General features: G+C 42.0%; 1 protein-coding gene across 5 annotated transcripts in view; it reads right to left on the reverse strand.

Moving 5' to 3' along the window:
• Positions 1 to 18,921, reverse strand: part of rnf220a (ring finger protein 220a) — a 546,071-nt gene that overhangs the window by 152,211 nt on the left and 374,939 nt on the right. For all 5 annotated transcript variants that reach the window (XM_068037013.1, XM_068037017.1, XM_068037012.1 and 2 more), the window contains exon 4: positions 11,332 to 11,377. In XM_068037013.1, coding sequence (XP_067893114.1) covers positions 11,332 to 11,377 — 46 coding nt within the window. The remainder of the gene's footprint in view (positions 1 to 11,331; positions 11,378 to 18,921) is intronic.

Consider the following 18,921-nt stretch of genomic DNA (forward strand, 5'->3'; position numbering starts at 1 on the left):
CTGAATGGATGCAGGGTTAAGGACTCCACTACATCACCAACAACACTAACTTGAGAGAGTATTCCCTAATGCACCACCATGAGATGTCTAATTGTTCGAATTGACTTTTGGAATCAAAAACTGTTGCAGTGTAAAATGATGAGGAAATTAGAATAGGCTTTCCTCTTGTTGGAAGGGGATGAACTGGCACAGAATTAATGCATTGTTACCACTGGAACCTGGTTTGAACAAAGTGTGGGAACAGTTGATGACTCACAAGATGTGAGATGCAATTTTGCTCAGTTTTAATTTTGTTCCACCATAGAGGGGAGAAAAACACAGAGTCAGGATTTTGGCAAAACAGACTGCAATGACGCTAGTAAATTAATTTTATTGTATGTAACTAATAGATAGTATCTGTAGGTTTGGGAAGGGTATGATTATACTTGTGGGCCTTTAGCTCTGCCCTTCTTCAAATCCAATTCTTCTTGTCACTGATTCAGCAACAAAGGCATAGAGGGCAGCGAGTGCAGAAATGAAATGACGGAGTGCTTCAGAAGTGTTCTTCAGAGACTGGAAATTGAGGTACATTGTCAAAACAGTAGATGGGGAGCTTTGTACTTGACATGACTTGTGCCCTAACTGATGTGAAAGGTAGACAATGATGTCACAGGGTGCAAAATGGAAAACAGGAATTCTGTTCTCCAGTAGTACCATATTTTCTCTACAGATTTCTATCAAGAAGCTGTAAATTCCTGGCATAAAACATAGAACTAATAACAAAACTGGCCACCTGTCCAGTCTTGTTAATAGAAGGCCAAATTCATTCAGAGGCCTGAGCCACAATTCCCTTTGCTGGTGAGCAGTCTGATACAGCATCAGACAGTTGCTAGGGAGAGGGATGGAAGTTTGGTGGTGATTGTCGATGTAGATAGGTTGACTCCTTATGTCACTAAACTCGAGAGGTTTATCCATGGCAGACACAAATCTGTAGCATAGGCTTAGTGGGCGTCTGCTATCTATATTAAAATTCAAATCGCAAAATTGAAACTATTTGAATACAAAAGATTCCAGGTAAATACATATTTGATCCAAGCATTGAATTTTAATCTGCCAAAACTCAAGTCTTTCAAGTTCATTGTAAGGAATTCCTAATCTCAACATAATTCATAGAGCTCTGCCATGCATGCAAATCGACTCTAATTTCTAATTACATGCAGCTGGATGTTGTATAAATATGCCATCCACTATAGACTGAATGCTACCATTTGACCATTACTGCATCTCATTTTGAAGACTGCAACTTCTCACGTCTTATACCCTTTCTGCAGAAGACTTTCTGTGACAACTGTGAGAGACCACAGAAGAAGCCCCTAACATAAGATCTCATTCCCTATTTGAGAAAGAAGCCCTTGAATTATTTGGATGGGAGGCCATATAGAGTAGGGACAGGGAAGTGGAAGGTTCAAGATTCAGTACCAACTTTTGCTGCTCCTCTTTTAGAATCATAGGATAATACAGCACAGAATGAGGCCATTCATCCTATTGCACTACCAATTAGTCCAACTCCCCTGTTCCTTCTCCATAGCTCTGAAAATGTGTCCTTTTCAAGTACATTTCCTTTCTCCTTCACTAAATGCTAGCAAACATAACCTGAAGCCCTTCACCATTCTACGCTTTCTCTGAAAGCCGTACGTGTAAGCTGCTCATCAGGGTATCATTGTAACTTGTCTTTCTTCTCTCTTTCTCTATATGTGTTAGATAATGGTGAGCCAGTGACCACTGCATCCAACCAGGATAGGACTTCACCACACAGACTCTCTCTCCTTTCAAAGCACCAGTTCAGATGCATTCAGCCTAGGGCATTTAGAGAATGAACTAGAGGGCAGTGCACTGGGTAAGGTACACAGCACAATCATGCAGGTGCAGCTATTGATGGCACAGGAGGAAGAGGAACCTCCTGTCCAGAGGGCTTTTGCCACTCCCATGTTAATATGCAAGCTGCTACTGACCCACATTAGCCCATCTCCCTTTTGCATCTCCCTCTTCCCTGGATTTAGCTACAGGTTGCTGCTATTGAGGGAGCCAGCCCAAAGTGGATCCCAATAAAGTGTTGACCTGCCTCCGGAAGTGCAACAGGGCTGGCAGCTTGCCGCTATTATTAAAATGACGCCTGAGGCCCAATTTCTGTTGAGCCTCGGGTCTCCTGATTCAGATGCAAAAGCAAATTTCTACCCTTAGAGTCTAGTCACTTCTTAAAAAATAAAACATAAGGAGATTTTCTCCTTCAGTGGACCAGGCCCACATAAGGGGCTTGTGTTTAGAAATTGCGCCCACTGTCCATTATTTTCCACCTATTAAAATTTATGGTGGGAAATCATTTGCACAATTTATTGATATTCATCTCCCGGCATTCATAGCAAGTGAGAAATCAGAAGCATTTCATCATATGCCTTCGTTAAGATTTCCCTGTTGTATATTGAATTGCTGAATAAATGGTTAAGTGGCTGTGGGATAAAGGTTGGCCAAATGCTTCCTTTTATTCACAATTTATAGAAACCCTCATTCAAGTGTAACATTTCTTTAAAAACTAGTTCTAGGATTCAGGTGCACATCTTAGAGCAGTGAAATCTGTGGTAGGTTTTAGCATTACCTTTAATCTCTGGGACCTGAAAAGTCCAAGACAGATAGCTGGGATTAAATGTTCTTTCAGCATATCTGCAACACATTACTCTCCGTAAATGTGGACTAATCATGGCAGGGGAGGCCAAGTAGGAATAGACAGTGTGAAAATAACAATTTATTAATCAAGAGGTTTTGGGACAAAGGGCAGACCATGGGCACCATATGAAGTGAATTCAGTGGGGTTCATTTGTGATTCATTTTTAAACTGTGTTTTGTTCATTATTTTAATGTTTTATCTTGTTGGATGTTTTATAGGGAGGATGCCCGGACCATTGTGAGGGTCGGGCGTTGTTTGTATAGGGATGGTAGGCTTCAGATGAAAAACAGGCACCCAGGGACAGCCCCCCACCAACCACATCACCCCCTGCCCCCCACTCAACCTAGCTGTACGCCACCATAATGCCAGATGTGTGAATTATTTATGAATTATGTACTTATCAAAGCAAAATATATCAACACTGGGGAACTGTAATTTTCTAGTGTCAGTATGGATGAAGCTCAGTGTTGTCATTGTGTAGGCTAACTGGTGGGCAAAGCTCCCTGTGCTTTTTCCTAACAATATGCTTGAAACCAACCCTTCACCACTAGTGTGAGTTTTCCTTTTTCACATCACTTATCATTATGAGCGAAGTTTTTTGACAATCTAAACAGGATTGTAGGCAATTTTGTGCTCTGGACCTATGCTTCAAATGGATAGCACTTTGAGAGAGCTGGCACAGGTGCAACAGACTGAATGGACTCCTTCTCTAAAACGCTATCATTCTATGATTTTATTACTGTGTTGAAGCAGCCCAATCTCATTCATGTGAGACCCTTATAGTCAGCTGGAGAAATCCAGTTTAGATTGAATTCAACCAAGATGCCAGAGGTAATGGGCATTATTCTAAACCACTGCCCTACCCAGTCTCCATTTTTATTTTTGACCCAAAAGCTCTTTGCTTTGGCAACTTGGTCATGAAGGCTCAGTATTTCCTTCTCGCACTGAAAGCAATCAGGATTAGCAAATACCTTCATGCACATGTCACCGAGAAATGAAGACCTGCGACCAACATTACCTGCCCAGGAAGCTCTATGTGTGCCTGTGAAGGTGCTGCCCATAGGTTCATTTCAGACAGCCACAGGGGATATTGTCCAGGGTATCAATTCCCAAGCATTTGTCTGGTCACCAGCACACTTCTTAGGAAAGCTGAGGAATTAATCTGATTTGGTATGACGTCAGGGCAGCAGCATGTCAGTGCTGGGTTTCCCAAAGTCCAAGGTCTAATAGCTGGGCCTTCTAAGCCAAAAGCTGCTGGAGGTTGTCCTCCAAGACCATCTGAAATCTCCCATACTGAAAGTCAGCAGCCTTCCACCAGCCATGCCGCAGCTACTGTGGCAGAAGCATTAAGGACAGGCAAAGGCACACAAAAAACAGCAGTGGGTGATTACATAGAAAACATAGAAACATAGAAAATAGAAGCAGGAGTAGGCCATTCGGCCCTTCGAGCCTGCTCCGCCATTCATTATGATCATGGCTGATCATCCAACTCAGTAACCTGTTTCCGCTTTCGCCCCATACCCTTTGATCCCTTTAGACCCAGGAGCTATATCTAACTCCTTCTTGAAAACATACAATGTTTTGGCCTCAACTGCTTTCTGTGGTAGTAAATTCCACAGGCTCACCACTCTCTGGGTGAAGAAATTTCTCCTTATTTCAGTCCTGAAAGGTTTACCCCTTTTCCTTAGACTATGACCCCTGGTTCTGGACTCCCCCACCATCAGGAACATCCTTCCTGCAGCTACCCTGTCAAGTCCTGTTAGAATTTTATAGGTTTCTATGAGATCCCTCCTCACTCTTCTGAACTCCAGCAAATATAATCCTAACCAACTCAATCTCTCCTCATATGTCAGTCCTGCCATCCCAGGAATCAGTCTGGTAAAGCTTCGCTGCACTCCCTCTATAGCAAGAACATCCTTCCTCAGATAAGGAGACCAAAACTGCACACAATATTCCAGGTGTGGCCTCACCAAGGCCCTGTATAATTGCAGCAAGACATCCCTGCTCCTGTACTGGAATCCTTTCGCTATGACGGCCAACATACCATTTGCCTTTTTTACCGCCTGTTGACCCTGCATGCTTACCTTCAGCGACTGGTGTACGAGAACACCCAGGTCTCACTGCATATTCCCCTCTCTCAGTTGATAGCCGTTCAGATAATAATCAGCCTTCCTGTTTTTGCTACCAAAGTGGATAACCTCACATTTATCCACATTATAATGCATCTGCCATGCGTTAGCCTACTCACTCAACTTGTCCAAATCACCCTGAAGCCTCTCTGCATCCTCCTCACAACTCACCCTCCCATCCAGTTTTGTGTCATCTGCAAATTTGGAGATATTACATTTAGTTCCCTCATCTAAATCATTAATATATTGTGAATAGCTGGGGTCCTAGCACCGATCCCTGCGGTACCCCACTAGTCATTCCTAGACACCCCATTCGGAAAAAGACCCATTTATTCCTACTCTTTGTTTCCTGTCTGCCAACCACTTTTCTATCCATTGCAATTCACTACCCCCAATCCCATTTTAATTTTACATACTAATCTCTTATGTGGGACTTTGTTGAAAGCCTTCTGAAAGTTAGTTAATGTTTGTATGCAATATGGCAAGATTTCATTTATAAATTTGGTTTGGGATGTTTATTTTGTAGGTTCTCTTATTTTTGCATTGTTGCCAAGCGAACACTGTGATAGTCAGCGATAGAAGGTAAGGTGTGTCTGTTGTTGAATGGGAAATTGGTATTGCAGTTACTGATATCACAATTGGATGAGTTTTTCACAGATAGCCCGGAAAGACAGCGGCTGACTCAGTTGCCTCCTCCCTTCTTCTTGCTCCTCCTCCACCTTATGCGTCTGCTGCTCCTCCTCCTCATGCTCCTAATCTGCCTGCTCCTCAGCTACTCACAGAGTGCTGTGCTCTCATGATGGTTAGGTGGTGCAGCATGCAGCAGACCATCAAGAATCTTGACACCTGCTCTACCGAGTACTGCAGGGTTCCTCCAGAGCATCCAGACAGAGAAGCATATTTCAGCATGCCAGTGGTCTGCTCTATCACATTGTGTGTGGCAGCATGGCTTTCATTGAATGCATGCTGTACATGTATGCTTGGGTTGCACACAGGAGTCATCAGCCATGTGGTCAAAGGATTGCCCTTGTCACTTAAGAGCCATCCTTTGGTTTGCAATGGTGGCTCAAACGTAGCTGCCACAGTGGACTGTTACAAAATGAAGGCATCACCACCTAATGTCAGGATACCAGGCATTAACCTGCATGATTCACTGCCAATGGTCACACACCAGCTCGACATTGAAGAAGTGAAATCCATTTTGTTTCCAGTATAGGGAAGCATTGACATGCGGCACCTTGTACCATGGGGAAGCCTACAATCTGAGCAAAGACATGTATTTGCTCCACTTGTTTCTCTCTGGCAACAGAGAATGAAATGTAGTTAGTCATCCTTGAATAGACAGCCTCCATGACCTTTCTTATACAACAGTAGACAGCAAGCTGCTAGATATTGAAAATATCTCCAGCTCCAACTTGCAAGGAGCTAGGCACATAAAAGTTCATCACCATGGTTACCTTCACAGCCACTGGCAACGTGGCCCTTGCCCTTCTCTGAAGTTGCTGTTGTGGCTGCAACAGGTGGCAGATTTCAATGAGGACATTCTTAGTAAGTGGAGATGTTTAACACACTGTTCCTCACTGAGGTTCAGGTAGGAGAATTGCTCCCTGAAAACCTTGGGCAGTTATGACCTCCTGTTGAGAGCCCTTTCCCCCCTCCTTCTCCTCCTCCCTGCTCTAGCAGCTCGTCTTGCTCTGCATGGCCTCTGTTCATTCTTCAAATCATGCTGTGTTCCAAGGGAAATGCCTACCAGTGGAACCATGTCTGGGAGCAACTAGATTCTGCAGAAGCCTTGAAGTCACCAAAAACTGCTGCAGCACCTACCACAAGACTACCTGTATATGTTTGCAACTTTAAACATCTATAGAAAGCACCAAATACTTGTAGAATAAAGCAACAGCCAGAAGAAATCAACCTGCAACTAGCTGATGATCCCTCTAAGTAGTGCTGGTGGGGATCCTCCCTGCTGCAGGCCACACGTTCAGCTGTGAGTGATTAAGGGAGGGTGTTCACTGGAGTGTTGAACCCAAAATAGCACAATGGCATCAAATCAGTGATGAACAGTGATTGATGTGATGATTTACCTACTCTGCATACTTCAGCCGGGCATTAATTGCATGCTAATGCCTTCAGCAATACCGCAGCTGTCCAGCACGGTTCACCACAAAAGTGTGTGCACATGCCACGGACACCATTTTGGAGCTCTAAGGGCACATGTACAGTCAAAAAACAGTTCTAGAGCCCAATTTCTCACCCATCATCTTCAGAGGAGTAAGTGAAGGAACAAATTGGCAGAGGAATTTATTGTCGAGAAAGAAAACTTGTGAAGCAATATTACCATGATGAAGCAGTGTCTATCCATCAAGTTGGTAAGTTAATGTCTAGTGCCATATAACAGAACCATTTTAAATATTCTTTGTGTTTCAAAGTTAAAATGACACAAAACTTGGAAGTATTGTAAACTGTGAGGATGATAGTGATAGACTTCAAGATGACATAAACAGGCTGTTGGTACAGCAGACATGTGGCAGATGAAATTTATTGCAGAAAGGTATGAAGTGATACATAATGAAGGTAAGCACCCTCACCATTTTCATTGCTTATGGGGGTGCCAACCTTAGGAACAAGGGGAAGGATTTCCCAGCAGCACTTTACCGAGGCTGAGGAAGACCAGCTGCAGATTTTTAAAACAAAAGCAAAAAACTATAGATGCTGGAAATCTGAAATAGTAATAGAAAATGCTAGAAATACTCAGCAAGTTAGGCAGCATTTGTGGAGAGAGAAAGGGAGTTAACGTTTCAGGTCATTGACCTTTTATGATGAAAGTTCTGATGAAAGGCCACCGACCTGAAACGTAACTCTGGGGGGAATTTTACACTCTCCACCAGATCGGATTTGGAGGCGGGCAGAGCACATAATCGGGTGGGATGGTGGAAGGGGGAAACCCCGCCACTTTCCTGCCTCCACCCAAATTAAGTCCAGGCGGGACAGACTGTGAACGGTCTTCCTGCTCCAACGCCAATTGAGGCCCATATATTGGCAATTAATGCCCAGTTAAGGGCCTCATTCTGCCGCCGCTGGAATTAGCAGTGGTGGGGTTGCCTGTTGCCACATGGGGAGCACACCAAGGAAACCCGTGTGGGTTGTTTGCTGGCTCTGGGGGGCGATGGATGGGGGGGGCGTTGCGGTCTGGGGTTGGGGGGGTTGGGTACCTTGTTAAAAGGCAGTGTCTGAATGAGGGACCTGGCTTCGGGAACGGGGTGGTATGCTGTGAGCCACACCCCTGCCCTTGCTGCTGACCCCCATACAACCCCTCCCCCGCAACCCCCACCTCAAGAAACCCCTCCTGCTGTGACTTGCCTGTGGCCTGGTCCTACCGGCAGCAGCTACTGCCTCTGTGGTGGCGCTGCTCAGTTAAAGAGCTGGCCTCTGATTGGCCAATAGCTCTCAGCAGGCAGGACTTCCGTTGCCAGGGTCCTTGTTCCCAGGGAAGGCCTGCCGCTGTCCACTTAAGTGCCTAATTTGCAATTGATTTGGCGGGCCTTCCCCAAAGGAAGTGACGCAGCGCTCTCGCTGGCCCTTTTGTCAGTGGTCGAGACGCTGTCACCAAGACAAAATCCCTGTCTCTGTTTCTCTCTCCACAGATGCTGCCTGACCTGCTGAGTATTTCTACCATTTCTGTTTTTATTGCATATCTTTAAAGACTTGGTAAAGTGCCCAGAATTTAAACTTTTTGCTTTTTCAACTGACATTTGCTATTTTCAGTGGCTAACTTCTGCCAGGATCAGTTCCTGGCAAACATTGAGGCCTACTTCATGTAGATGTACATTGCCTTGGGAGCAAATGTGACAGCACTGGTGGGAATTCTGACAGATGATGCCTATCCTGCCAGTTCCACCTCTGTCACTTTCATCCACACCAAAGGGGTTTGATGCAAAAAGCACCGCCCATGTTGTAGCAGAATTTTGAAATCAATGAAAAAGTGGGGGTGGGACTGTGGGTTGGGGGGTGGTGGGTAGGTGGGGGAGATCCAGCATAGGGTCAAGAACCAGAGGGCACCGATTTAAGGCAATGGCAAAAGAATGAAAGGAGACATGAGGAAGAATTGATTTACGCAGCTAATAGTTAAGATCTGGAATGCACTGCCTCAGAGTGTGCTGGAGGCAGATTCAATCATGGCTTTCAAATGGGAATTGGACAATTATCTGAAGAGAAAAAAATTGCAGGACTACAGGGAAAGTGCAGGGGTGGGAGTCTTGCAGAGAGCTGGCATGGACACGACAGGCTGAATGGCCTACTTCTGTGCTGTAACCATGCTTTGATTCTATGATTTTGGTAGGAAGAATGAGGAGAGGCAATATAAAATAAAGGATACAATTCTAAAAGGGGTGCAGGAACAGAGGGATCTGAGATATATGTGCACAAGATGTTAAAGGTGGCAGGATTGGTTGAGAAAGTGGTTAATTTATTTATTGTAAGGGGATTGGAATACAGGAATAAAGAAGTATTGCTACAATTATACAGGGTTTTGGTCAGACCACATCTGGGGTACTGTGTACAATTTTAGTCTCCACAATTAAGAAAGGATATACTTGCATTGGGGGCAGTACAGCAAAGGTTCACTAAATTGTTCCCTGAGAGATGAGGGGGTTGTCCTATGAGGAGAAGCTGAGTAAATTTGGCCTATATTCTTTGGAGTTTAAAAGAATGAGAGGCAATCTCATTGAAACATACAAGATTCTGAAGGGGCTGGATAGGATAGACACTGAGAGATTGTTTCCGCTGGTCAGGGAAATCAAAAACACGGGGGGCACAGTCTAAGGGACTGATCATTTAGGACTGAGCTGAGGAGAAATTACTTCACTCAGAGAGTAGTGGATGCTCCATCGTTGAATACATTTGTGCTGGGATAGACAGATTTTTGGTTTGTCAGTGAATCAAGGGATATGGCGAGCGGGCGGAAAAGTGGAGTTGAAGCCTAAGATCAGCCACCATCGTATTGAATGGCAGAGCAGGCTCGATGGACCATATGGTCTACTCCTGCTCCTATTTCTTGTATTCTCGTGTTAATGAGGCATACAGGATCCTGGGCTTTATAAGGAGGGGCATAGAGTACAAAAGCAAGAAAGTTATGGTGAACCTTTATAAAACACTGGTTTGGCCTCAACTGGAGTATTGTGTCCAATTCTGGTCACCACACTTTAGGAAGGGTGTGAAGGCATTGGAGAAGTTGAAGAAAAGATTTATGAAAATGGTTCCAGCATTGAGGAACTTCAGTTACATGGATAGATTGGAGAAGCTGAGGTTGTTCTCTTTAGAGACGAGAAGATTGAGAGGAGACTTAATAGAGGTGTTCAAAATCATGAGGGGTCAGGACAGAGTAGATAGGAAGAAACTGCTCCCATTGGTGGAAGTGTCTAGAATGCAGAGGACCGCGATTTAAAGTAAATGGCAAAAGAACCAAAGGTGACATGATGAAAAACCCTTTTTTTTGCAGCGAGTGGTTAGGATCTGGAAGGCACTGCCTGAGAGTGTGGTGGAGGCAGATTCAATCATGGTTTTCAAATGGAAATTTGACAATTATCTGAAGAGTAAAAAATTACAAGGCCACATGGAAAGTGCGGGGTTGGGAGTTGCTGAGTTGCGCCTGCGGACAGCTGGCATGGACACAAAGGCCTGAATGGCCTCCTTCTGTGCTGTAACCGTTCCATGATTCTATTTTGTGAAGCCCAATGGTTAAAGACCTAAAAAGATGCTTTTAGTTCATTGTTTATTTTAATAAATACTTTTTAAAATGCTATTGACATCCTTTATTCATATCTAATATTATTCTGGTTACTTAGGCATAAAATAGTCCATGAGTTATATAAGAAAGCCTCAATTCCAAAGGAAAGGAAGGCATAGATGAAGAAAGTGGTCTTGTAAATTTTCCTTTTAAAGGCCCTTGACATTAATATTCTCACAGCGTCAACAAATTCAGGAAAAAGGTCTCTGCAATAAAGGCGACAGTAGCTGCCAGAAGTTAGTCATCTGATGGTGCTGCCTTTTAACAGCTTATTCTTACACAGGATTGACGGGGGCCTGCGATATTTTCTGCTCCTTAATCCCACTCTAAGGCAACTGAAAGTCCTTGAAGAGTGCTTGTTTAACAAGGACTTAATTCTAACTTAACTTGAAATGAGGCACTCCAGGGACTAGACTGTTCTCATGCCAGTTAAAAGGCTCTGTCCCTTAGTCTCTCTTTCTAGTTCTCTCAATGTCTTTGAGCTTTCTGTGCTGTTATATATCTGTCTTTTTTTCATTTTCCCATTTGAAATGTGGTATCATTTTTAGATACTCAGGTCTCTTTTTCCTTTGTACCTTGCTCATTTCTTGCATGCAGATTTCTTTCTTTCTATTTTTCTTCCTGTCCCTCTCTTTTCTGTCCTTCCTGTTTATTTCCATTCTCACCCATCTTTGACATGTCGGTCTCATTTTTAACATTTACTCAGGCTCACTTACCTTCACAGTCCCCTGGATTGTGCTGTCCTTCAATATGGAATGCTTACTGTTGAAGAAACAGGAAATAATTATTTTACTTTATTGCAGTTCATGTCTTGCCCACAGTTCGAGATAATTTTCTGCATGAGTATGATTACAACATGCCAATGCTTTCAGTTATTCATAATATTACCCAGTATATTTTTCAAAAGAATCTCCCCGCAGTGCAAACTGTTGCCAAGCATGTTGTAATTATTTCTATGTAGTGCAAAATAATCAAATGTGCGTTTTGTCAGTTTCTGTGAAACACATCACAATAAATTGCATCTCATCTGAAAGCACATCAGTTGTCCAAATGCACACATTTCAAAGTGACATTACTTCTGTTTAGCAGAAGAAAAAGGGGAAAAAATTGGATTTCACGATCGCAGCACAACATTTTTACCCATGTACCAAAATTCCAAGATGTTTTAAATAGATTTAGGAGACAAAGTTGAGAGTTGCATTATAAAGGTCAGTTATCACATTGATTTAGAGGTCTGTGCAATATTACTTTGAGTCATTTGATAGCACATTAAAAGAGATAGCATCCTTTCTATTGCCACCTCTGGGATCTAACTAAGAGTGATCAAGGAAAAATATATAATCTGCTTAACATAAATGGTTTGTGCCGATGATTCCTCACAAAGAGAATTCCTGAGCCGGGGGAGATGCATAGAAAAAGTCAGTTGCTTTTCCGCATGAGAAGGACACTTACTCTGAACACCTCTTGACAGGCAGTTACCAATCAGTGGCAGATTTTCACAATCAAATAGGAAAACAGTTCATCCGTTTCCTGAGCGTTTACCTGTGTCGCTCTTGAACCAGCTGCTAACAGGTCTGCTCCTTACACCTGCTTGGTCTTTACCCTTAAGTGATCATTGATATGGATTAAATTAGCCTTTCAAAATTGTTTGAATAATCAGTTAAAAACTAAATGAATAAAGTTGGATGAAGATTAATTTTTTATGGGTATACTAGTAATCCAGAGGCCTGGACTAATTTTTTTGTATTCATTCGTAGGATGCGGGCATCGCTGGCCATGCCAGCATTTATTGCCCATCCCTAATTCCCCTTGAAAAGGTGGTGGTGAACTGCCTTCTTGAACCGCTGCAGTCCATGTGGGGTAGGTAAACCCACAGTGCTGTTAGGAAGGAAGTTCCAGGATTTTGACCCAGTGACAGTGAAGGAACAGTGATATAGTTCCAAGTCAGGATTGTGTGTGGCTTGGAGGGTAACTTGCAGGTGGTGATGTTCCCATAGAACTGCTGCCCTTGTCCTTCTGGGTGGTAGAGGTCATGGGTTTGGAAGGTGCCTTCTAAGGAGCCTTGATGTGTTGCCGCCATGCATTTTGTAGATGGTACACACTGCTGCCACTGTGCATCGGTGGTGGAGGGAGTGAATGTTGTGGATGGGGTGCTAATCAAGCGGGCTGCTTTGTCCTGGATGGTGTCGAGCTTCTTGAGTGTTGTTGGAGCTGCACCCATCCAGGCAAGTGGAGAGTATTCCATCACACTCCTGACTTGTGCCTTGTAGATGGTGGACAGGCTTTGGGGAGTCAGGAGATGAGTTACTTGCCGCAGAATTCCTAGCCTCTGATCTGCTCTTGAAGCCACGGTATTTATTGGATACTCCAGTTCAGTTTCTGGTCAATGAAAACCCCCAGGATGTTGATATTGGGGGATTCAACAATCATAATGCCATTGCATGCCAAGGGGAGATGGTTAGATTCTCTCTTGTTTGAGATAGTCATTGCCTGGCACTTGTGTGGCATGCATGTTATTTGCCACTTATCAGCCCAAGCCTGGATATTGTCCAGGTCTGCTGCATTTCTACACAGACTGCTTCAGTGTCTGAGAAATCGTGAATAGTGCTGAACATTGTGCGATCATCAGCGAACATTCCCACTTCTGAGCTTATGATTGAAGGAAGATCATTGATGAAGCAGCTGAAGATGGTTGGGCCTAGGACACTACCCTGAGGAACTCTTGCAGTGATGTCCTGGAGCTCAGATGATTGACCTCCAACAACCACAACCATCTTCCTTTGCGCTATGTATGACTCCAACCAGCGGAGTGTTTTCCCCCTGATTCCCACTGAGTCCAGTTTTGCTAGGGCTCCTTGATGCCATACTCAGTCAAATGCTGCCTTGATGTCAAGGGCAGTCACTCTAACCTCACCTCTTGAGTTCAGCTCTTTTGTCCATGAGACATGAGTTCAAATCCTGCCATGGCAGCTGGGGAATTTGAATTCGATTAATTAAATTTAATTAAATAAATCTGGAGTAAGAAGCCAGTATCAGTAATGGTGACCATAAAACCACTGGATTGTCGTTAAAAACCCACCTAGTTCCTTAAGGCCCTTTGGGGAAGGAAATCTGCCATCCTCACCTGCTCTGACCTACAGATGATTCCAGACCCATAACAATATAGTTGACTCTAAACTGTCCCATGAAATGACTTAGAAAGCCTCTCAGTTCGACCACACTGCTATGCTTGCAGCTTTTCAAGAAGGCAGCTCTCTGCCACCAACTGAAGGACAATTAGCGGTAAGCAATAAATGCTGGCCTTGTCAGCAACTCCCACGACCAAAGAATGAATGAAAAAGATATTTTTTGCCAACCAATAATTGTCATTTTTCAAACGTATTCCTTTACAATCATTCATTACCCCGCCCCCACTTCCCCCCCACCCCCAGCATGTACTGCACACACTTCCCACTTTACTCATTGATGCGCATTGCTGTGCAAACTGCAGCTGGTCACTCAGTTCAATCCTCATGTTCCTGGGAAACATATGGTATAGCAACAGAAATGATATATGCACACTATCATATTGATCACTATCAGTTTCTTTGGAGAGAGACAGGAGTACCTCAGAGAGATCATAAAGTTATCAAAAATGAAAAATAAAATATATTTTTAAAATTATCCTCTTTTTCAGGAGGATACTAAGCTGCTCCTTTCCAAAATGTTTAATTTGTCACAGATATTCACTTATGAGGGATCTACACTGTAACATTATTCTTAAAAAGTTAAACATTTTCAATTATATGATAACATTGGTCAAAATACCATAAACAATTTCATAATATTTTCTTTTTTATCATCCCAAAGTTCAAGTATTTTATTTTCACCTCATCTTCTGAAACTACAGGCTGAGCTGATGACCTGCTATCATGCCTCCACAAGATCTACCTTTAAGCTATCTGCTGGGAGGAGCACAAGGTCAACTGAATTTCATTCCTTCCCTCTATTGAAGACCTTTATGCCCAGGGATTGCACCTGATAGCATGACTAAGACTAGAATTTTGTCCTGTCGGGAATTAAAAATGTAAAACGCTTGCCACTCATTCCGTGGTACAACCTGTTAGATAGGCAGTGGCCACATTCCACTATCGCATCATTCGTTATTACTATAGCTAATTTACTGCTGATAGAGAGATTATACAAATAGCAGAAGTGATGACTTTTTTTACTCAATGTAATTGTCATTTGGGCTGGAAACCTGTTAAAAATGTGTAATCTGGCAAAAATGAATTCAATTAATAGAAATAAACAGCTAAAATAATTCGGCTAATAGACTGTGGAGCGAAAGCAGTTTGGGATTTTCAATTTCTATCCATTTAGGATAATAATAGTATTCATTTATCAGGTTGTGACATATATCATTACAGTGATAATTACAGAATTTGTTATACTGTAAATTACTGGCTATTTTGACTATTATATTCCATGTCTTACAACGATAAAACCTGCAACCTCCAGATATTTTTTTTTCTCTCGGTATCAACACACCAGTAAAATATATTTGTATTTTTTTGACAAGGCTCCCCAATTTCATGATGATTATTTTCTTCTCTGTGCCTTTCTTGGTCTCAATGCATAGCAAACAGATGCTGTTGAGAGGGTAATCAGGTCACGTGCTCCCAGGCCTCCCAATGTATGGGTGAGCGGCTTCCACTTTTCCCAGTGGAGCAAGTACTGGCTTTCACTTAGTACCTCATACCACAGTATGACTGGGTATATGGGTGTTGGGGGTGCAGGTGGTGGTTGAGATCACATGGCAAACCTGTGACATTGTACTCCATGGTACAGCATATTGTTGGTTTCAACATGAAACTGCCTTTCCTTACTGTTCCACTTTCTCTTCTCTAGGTATTTCCTTGTCATACATACACCCCAAAGAGACCTCTGCCAATCTCGTTCTGTGATAGATCACATTAATGCTTGCCAGAGAAATCTCAGCAGATTATTTCTATCTCTGCCTATACCTTTTTCTCTTTGGCAAAAGCACATGGTCTCTTTTCAGTGCCTCCTTGTGGAATAAATGCCATTAGGAATTTACAGTTTGTAGAATTATTGGCGTAATCCCATGTTGTATTATACATATGTGCACTGAAGTGCTCCATCACTGTAACTCTTAGAAGGTGGCTGCAAAATAAATGGTGTAATACTACATCTACAATACAAGCAGGAGAAAATCTACTTTACAGATATTCCCTCAGAATTGCCTTATCTCTGTGGAGAGGTGTGGGTGTGATTTTGCAGGGAGGACTCTCCCAATGTTGTCAACCCCAATAAGTGCTCTATCCTTTTTACCAGCCTCTGGACAAAGTTTCACGCACGCACCCAGCTAAAAACTTTCACATTATAAAGCACCACGCAATCAACACTAGGCCAAAGAAATGCATGCAGAATACTGGCAGAGTAATAATGACAAATAGACAGATATGTGTGATAGATTGTGACAAAACATATTTGGAGCTGTTCTGGGAACATTCATTTTTATTAGTTTTCTATAAAACAGATTACTAACCTTTAGAACGTATTAATCTGTATTCTAGCCAGGAAGAATTTTCTTATTAATTACCCTGAAGTAAAACTCTTCAATTATACATTTAAATTATTGAAGTTTCAATCTAATCCCTTATGAAATTTCCCCTTTTAGATAAGTTCAATTTGAAACAATTATACAGCTTTAGAAAATGAGTTGGAAATAAATTTTTTATTAAAGTAATTATGCAATGGCAGACATACATTATTCTTTTACAAATGAAAACAGCACTGAGAAATAATGATTTTTTTGTCACATCAAATTTGTAACTGTTTTCTCCTCTTTTCCTCATCACAGCACTTAACTGTTGAAAGATGTAGATGCTATAACGTACATCTATCTACTTGAGAATGTATTGTACAAAAATTACATACTTATAGCACCAATGCCATCAGCCTCAGGGGGGAACAAGCTTACTATAAAGGCCAGATCTTAACTGCATCCGCCTTGCAACTTTGGGAATGACTGATTATAAGACAGCAAGTATTAAAAAGCATTGCTAAGCGCTGGTCGCCAATAAGGGAAGACAGATCAAATCATATCTGCGCTGCAGACACTAATATCCTAGGCTGCAAACAGGGACATCAATAAATTTTTATGAGACTTTGAAAAGATCAACACAGTAGATGTGACAAAAAACAATGCTCCTGTCATGTTCAGTTTGTCCACAGCGCTCAGCCGCAGATGCCTAAGAGTATGTCAGCGGAGCAAAATTTAATTTTACAAGATTAAATCCACCTTCATTTGGCAGATGGCCGGATGCCTTGAAATGAGCACCGAAGGTGTTTCTTGAAGACATGGGGTGCTAAGCTCCTCCAGGACATTTTCTTTTAAAGCAGCATACAAAACAGAGAGACAGAAAGAAGCTTCTGATATAAGACAAGACTAATGTAATAAATGCATTATGGAAATGGAGACTGTTATTGAGACAGAGAGAGAGGAAAAAAGAGAAGGTGGGGAGTACCCAGATATAAAGTCGATTTGGAATTCCTTGCCTTCCCACTCCCCAGTCATGCATCTTGCTTTTCATCATGTATATAATGCAGCCCACATGAGTTTTTTTTTGTCTTCCTTATAATCCAGCCTGCTGGATTTAAGGAAATAAAATCCCAAATCCACATATTTCTAAGGGAGCAAAGGATTTACAATCTGCCAGTGACAATCCGAAGAAAGTCAAAAGAGACTAACAGTTTGACAAAAAGAGGAAAAGAAAAGGAAAGGTACAAAATGGAACAAATAGAAAAGGAAGATTAAATCTTTTTCTATAGAGTTGTTGGGAAACTCAGAGGACTGTCTAGTTGAATAAGAGAATAAAAAGAGAGTTCAATGCTGTCTGGGAGGTAATGTCAACTCTTCCGATAATTAATCCACTGAAAACAGAGGGACAGATTGTGCTAGTTGTCAGAATTCAGCTTTTCAAAAACATCTGTAAAAGCCTGTTATGCATTTTGCCTAATAATGTCATTGATACTTTGCATAAAGTAGATCAAAGTTAAACCAATTAAAAATGATAAAGGGGCTGCTTTAACCTTTGGGGTGCTGATCATCCTTCACAAACTAGCATTCAACAAAGTTAATAACTTCTTTGAAAAAGGAAAAAAATCCTGCTTTTAGTTTCTCAGAGAAATTATTGACGTGCTTTTAGCACTGTCGAGTGAAGAAGAAATGATTAATTGAAAACCACAAATCTTCAATGCGTAACCAATTGAATAATTGGATTTTGGACTGAATATTTCATATTCTACTTATAACACAGGAGTGGGGTGAAGAGTGGCACTTTCAACCACTTTCTTTAAATTATTTTCTTTATTGTCCTTGTCTCTAAGGGTGAAGTGAGGCCACAGCCCCCGGAACATAGCTCGATTTCAAGTGGTGTATTCAATAAGCTTCAAGCCCACTTTTATTGTATAACAATACTGCAGTGTCCCATTTCCAATGATCAATATAATTAACTTTCCAGTCAATTTTATGTATTCAGAGTAAGCTACCCTGGGATCTCTGTGACTAAGAGGTCATATAAGACTAGAAGGTACACACATTCCATAATATTCACTCACTGACAACATCACCACTACCTTCCTAAAGACCATTAGAACCACAGACCTTTACAGCACAGAAGGCAGCTATTTGGCTCATTGGCACTTTGTTAGAGTCATTCAAAATCAATTCCTCTGCCTTGTTCTCTCCCCATATGCCACATGTCCATCCAATCCACTAAATGGTATATGCCTTCCTGGAGATTTTTTACAGTCCTCCTTGATGTTTGCTAAACCTTCTAATGTTATGTCAACAGCAAATGTCAAGATTGTGCTCCCTATACCCAAGCAAAAATCATTTACTTATATGTTGATAACAAATGTAGATCCAACACTCACCTTTGGAGTACACCACTTCCAAAACTCTCCAGTCTGTGCAACACTCAACTCCTTGTTTCCTGTCCATCAACCAACTTTCTATCCATATTACTATTTTTGTCTTATTCTGCATGTCTGAATTTTTCTTCTAAGACTGCTAAAAGACACATTATTGAAAGCCTTCTAAAAATCCCGTTACACTACATCTACTGTATTCCCAAATTCCCTCAAACCAATTATCTCAAATTATGGATTCTAAGGGTTTGCCCTCAACTGATATTAGACTGACTGATCCATAATTATCAAGATTATCCTATCTCCCTCTTTGAACCAGGGTGTTCTATCAGCACTCTTCTGTCCCATGGCACTATTTGTATATTTAA

The sequence above is a fragment of the Heterodontus francisci genome, chromosome 8, assembly GCF_036365525.1.
Source record: "Heterodontus francisci isolate sHetFra1 chromosome 8, sHetFra1.hap1, whole genome shotgun sequence".
In the NCBI taxonomy this organism is placed as follows: Eukaryota; Metazoa; Chordata; class Chondrichthyes; order Heterodontiformes; family Heterodontidae; genus Heterodontus; species Heterodontus francisci.